General features: G+C 38.4%; 1 protein-coding gene across 1 annotated transcript; it reads left to right on the plus strand.

The window, feature by feature from the left end:
• The first annotated feature begins 269 nt into the window (after nt 1-269).
• On the plus strand, nt 270-4,053 carry LOC110788457 (trihelix transcription factor DF1). Its single transcript, XM_021993103.2, has 2 exons — nt 270-915; nt 1,361-4,053. Exons 1-2 carry the CDS (start codon nt 596-598, stop codon nt 3,282-3,284), a joined length of 2,244 nt encoding a protein of 747 aa, XP_021848795.2. The 5' UTR covers nt 270-595; the 3' UTR covers nt 3,285-4,053.
• The last annotated feature ends 1,489 nt before the right edge of the window (nt 4,054-5,542 follow it).

The raw sequence follows: 5,542 nt of genomic DNA on the forward strand, positions 1-5,542 counted from the left end.
TCAAATAAAAAGTTGGCCGTATGGAGGTTGAACATTTTAAACTAGATAAAAAATAAAAGAGTGGAGAGAGAGAGAAAGGAGTGAAGATTCCAACAGCTGAAAAAAGTAAGAAACCACACCATAAAAAATGGAAAAAATAAAAGAAGTTAGAAAAAAAAATGAAAATTTTAGACAGCCAGATCCCCACAATAAAAAGAAAAAAACAAATAAATAAAAATTATAAAGACAACTCAATCTTTATAAAACCCTTGAATTCACCATCACCCCAGCTTCTCTCTCCCCCTCTTACTCCTGTTTGCTAGTTAAACTTTTTTATTTTATTTTATTTATTTTTTTATGTTGGGCTCTGGGCAAGCTGTAATTGAGCTTTGAAAGGAAAATAATAAAAAAATAAAATAGAGAGTAGTAGTAGTAAGGCTTTAGCCTCCAAACAACAGGCAAAAATAACTCTCTCTCTTATTTCTTTCTCTCTCCTCTCCCCACCACCACCACCTCCACCACCACCCCGCACCTTCCCTCACTCTGTCTCTTTCTTCACCTACAGATTCTTTTTATTTTTATTTATATATAATATATATAGAGGAATACATCATACATGCTGGGGACATCAAACTTGATAGGAAGCTCCGGTGACGGTGGAACCTCAACACATGAAGCTGGCGGTGCAGGTGAAACTGAAGGTCTTGTGAGAGCTCCACCAATTATGACAACCGGGATTGGAGTTGGAGATGATGAGGATAAGCTACAAAGCGGTGGCGGTAGTGGCGGTGTTGATTTATTTGAGAGTGACCGGAGTACTGGCGGTAATCGGTGGCCGAGACAAGAAACTATTGCTTTGCTTAAGATAAGGTCCGATATGGATGTTGTTTTTCGTGATTCCTCCCTCAAAGGTCCGTTGTGGGAGGAAGTTTCCAGGTCAGTTTTTTATTTTCCAGTTATTTTTACTTTGATAAATTCATAATAATTATTCACTATTGAAAATTAAAATAATAATTTTTCATATTTGAGATTAGTCTTTTAATCTCATTAATCAAAACTCGGTTGTTAAAATGAAATCTGAGTTTTTTCTTCTTCTATTTGGGATATCTAGAACAGCTTCCCCGAAGTACAATTTTGTACTTATTAGAATATATATTGGGATTCTTTCACATATATATTTTTGAACTTTATGCAAATTGGTTGTTCACTGAAATTTAGAGCAACTTAGTTCCTAAATTGAAGTGCAATTATTTCGAAATGTACTCCATATTGGGATGATAATATAATGATATGTTACTATGTGTGTTAGATTTAAAATAGTATTTGATTGAGAGAATTGAATGAAAGTTTGATAAGGTGCAATTTATTGAATTGTTTACAGAAAAATGGCGGAGCTTGGATATCATCGAAGTTCAAAGAAGTGCAAGGAGAAATTCGAGAATGTGTACAAGTACCACAAGAGAACAAAAGACGGGCGGACGGGGAAAGCGGACGGTAAGACATATCGATTTTTCGAACAATTGGAAGCACTTGAGCAGCACCATTTGGCAATGGCAGCGTCTTCGGCGTTACCACCTTTGCCGCAAGCGGTAAGTCAAGTAACACCACGTGGTCAATCACAATCACAATCACAATCACAATCACAATCACAAGCCCCTGCGCAGGCAGCGGTGCCGGTCACGATGGTAATACCAGCTGGTACTAATCCAGCTAATGTTACTGTTCCATCAAACCCCCATCCAATAAGTGTAGTTCACACCACTTGTATTAGTCCACAGCCTCACCAACAACAACAAATGAATGTTAACCCTACAAATCAGGCATCTCAATTACAATCATCACCACAACTGCAGCCGCAGCCGCAGCCACAGCCACAGGTAATACAACAGCAGCAACGTCTTCATAATCTGCAGCAGCAACCAATGGGAATGGGTATCCCTACTCATGATTCGATCCAGATGGAAAATCTGTCTTCCCCTTCCCCTTCCGCAACTCAATCTTCATCTTCATCTACCTCATCGGATGAAGAGCTAATGGGGACCAGGAAGAGGAAGAGAAAATGGAAAGATTTCTTTGAGAGGTTGATGAGGGAGGTTATTGATAAACAGGAGGAGTTACAGAAGCGCTTCCTTGATACAGTTGAAAAGCGGGAGCATGATAGGTTAGCCAGGGAGGAAGCCTGGAAATTGCAAGAAATGGCTCGGATGAATCGTGAGCATGATATTCTTCTTCAGGAACGCTCTATGGCTGCGGCTAAAGATGCCGCTCTCATCTCTTTCCTTCAAAAGCTTTCGGACCAGCAGCAAATTCCGCTGCCCTTGCCAGTCCAAGCCCAAGCCCAAGCCCAAGCCCAAGCCCAAGCCCAAGCCCAAGCCCAACCCCAACCCCAATCCCAATCCCAACCCCAAGTTCGTGCTGCTGTACCTACTGTTGTAAGTACCACCCCAACACAACCTCAACAACCACAACCGCCACAAGTTTTGCAACAACCTCAACTGCAACCACAGCCACAAGTTCATGTTCCTGAAATTCCAGTATCATTGCCATCGCCAACACCGCAAACCCAACCACTGCCGCAATCACAGCCACTAACACCGTTGCCCCAACAATCACCACCGCAACAGCAACAAGCATTGGTGGTGATGAACACAAATAACGGCGATAGTGGAGACCTTCAGAAGGCGAGCAATGGAGATAATCTCCTTCAGGCAAGTTCATCAAGATGGCCAAAAGCAGAAGTCCAAGCGTTAATCAATCTGCGAACCAACCTAGATCAAAAATACCAAGAGAACGGGCCAAAGGGCCCGCTATGGGAAGAGATCTCGTCGGCCATGCGAAAGCTCGGTTACAACAGAAACTCCAAGAGATGCAAAGAAAAATGGGAGAACATCAACAAGTACTTCAAGAAAGTCAAGGAGAGCAACAAGAAACGACCCGAGGATTCGAAAACTTGCCCGTACTTCCATCAATTAGACGCCCTTTACCGGGCCAGAAACAAAATGGAAATCAACCCCACCCCAATGACAGCCTATGGACAACCACAACAACCGCAAACGAAACATGAAGGTAACCTCTCTACAGCAATGGCACCGATCATGGCGCAACCGGAACAACAATGGCCAGCTCCGGATCAGACAATGGAGGATCAAGGTAGTGAAAATCAAGACGACAGTGAAGATGATATGGACGAAGAAGATGATGATGATCAAGGCAGTGGGTATGAAATTGTGGCGAATAATAATGTTAATGCAGGTTCAATGAGCACCACAACCACCGCCACCAGAACAGCAACAACAGCTGAGTGAGTGAGGGAACACAAGGCAAGAGGAGTGGAGAGAGGAGAGAGGAGAGAGGAGAGAGAAAATCAATATCAAAATTAAACTTTGGGACAGGTTGTTGGAAAGCATGAAAATATGGGGATTTTTTCACCTTTTTTTTTTGATAATTTTCTTTTGGAATGAGCTTTGGATCAAGAGATCAAAGAGGGGGAAAAAAATTATACATAAATGTTGTTTATGGGTGTTAGTGACACTTGAGTTGATAATCTTTATCATGTAATATCCAAGTGGGTCAGATCACAGAAGAAAGCAGACGTCGACGGGAAGTGAAACAGGTTCGGGTCAGATCTCGGAACGGTTCGGGCCAGAGCAATTGTCAAAAGGGCAAGAAACTCAGGAAGAATACCGTGTAAGCTATTATTTGGGGGTTGGGGGGTGGGGGGGACAAGTAATATTTTTTTTGTTCTTTGTTTTTTGTTTAAATTTTGATAATTTATTTATTGTTTTGCTAAATAAATAAAATGGTGAGGAGAGGGAAAAATAGAGTGATAGATTTGTATGTGGGGATAAAAAAAGGGTATATGGGTAAAAAACAGGAATTTCATGGAATAAAGAGTCTATTAGAGAGTACTCGTTGGTGTTTTTGTTTTAATTTTATTTTCAGCATGTTCAATTTTTTGGTGATTAAATTGGTGGGGGTGTAAAAAAAATGTAATCCTAGTTAAATTTTCGGGTACTTTTATGTTATTCTGAAATGAACTAAATTGTTATACACAAGTTTCTTTTCATTCTTTTACATACTTCCTCCATTCTTTATTAAATGACACAATTTTTTTGTCACGTTTGCCAATGCAATATTTCAACCATTAATACCTTTTATTATCAATGGTTAAAAATTATAAAAGTTTGATATTATAAAACTATAGGATGAGACGATTATAACAAAACCCCACATGACTATATTTTTTGTTAAGTATAAATCACAATTGATGGTCAAAGTATATTATATGAATAGTGCCAAAAGTACAATTGTGTCATTTAACAAAGAATGGAGGAAGTATTTAATTTACTACAGTACAATATAATGAATTTAGTTAAAGTCTGGTGTATTACATATGAGATTGAATTGTGTGTACATCGTTGTCTTTGTGACAACATATAAAGACTACCAGTTTGAGCATTTCACTAATGATTGCCGCAATTGCAGTAATGCTTATGTATGAGAGAGAGAGAGAGAGAGAGAGAGAGAGAGAGAGAGAGAGAGAGAGTGTGTGTGACTGTGTGTGTGAGTAATAAGTGAGTGAGTGCGTGTGATAGTTGGGAGTTGATAAATGAGCTGACTTTGGGATGAACCTCGTTTGGGTTGATGGGTGGCGGAGCTTGGGAGTTTGGGCCATTCTGAATTTCTGATGGGTAGTGAGTTTTATAGTCATAAATAATTCAGAAAGTCTGCATCATCAAAATTTGACATGCATATATACTGAATTTAACTCATGTACTCGTAGCTTGTCCGTGTAGGATTGTAGGATGATGTTAGCTGACGCCAGGGGTTTTATCGCATAATTCCATGTGATTCAAGGACTAAATTATTGCCCTAATTATTATTCCACTTCTTTATTTTCTAATTTTATAGTGTACAAATTCTGCAAATTTGCTGCTCAACTGATGCATCAGAATCTTATTACTTTCGGAAATTTTCTTTCACAAACTGTGCACTCTGGTTTCTAGGTAAATACTCCATTAGTATGTAATTAATAGGTGTATTTTAATTGGCACCGAGTTTAGTGAATGTGAGTTAATTTTATTAAGATAAGATGTAAGTGGGGTAAATGTAAAATAAATAATTATAATTCAAAATAGTAAAATTACTAAAGTATTTAAAGGAAAGAAAATACAAGTAATAAATGATAAAATATTACCAGTGGATCCTTATGGTAAAAAAGAAATTATAAAGTAAGCCGGAAATTTCCATAAATGGAAAGTACACGAATTAATAAAATCCGGTCGATTATGGAAAGTGCACCAATTATTTGTATACGGGAGGAGTATATGGAAAAGTTGAATGGATGTACTGATCCTTTCGTATTTATTTAAAAGATACACTTTGACCGACATTAGTTTTAGGAGAATGAGTTGAATTTATTAAAATAAAAGAAAAGTAAGATAGTGGGTTAACTATTTATTATAGTAAAAAGATAACGTGAGTAAGTGTGGGACCACAAGAATGATAGAAATATTAATATAATTGGAAGTTGGGACCATGACATGCCAAAAAGGAAACTGTA

This window comes from Spinacia oleracea, chromosome 4 (genome assembly GCF_020520425.1).
Source record: "Spinacia oleracea cultivar Varoflay chromosome 4, BTI_SOV_V1, whole genome shotgun sequence".
NCBI classification, from domain to species: Eukaryota; Viridiplantae; Streptophyta; class Magnoliopsida; order Caryophyllales; family Amaranthaceae; genus Spinacia; species Spinacia oleracea.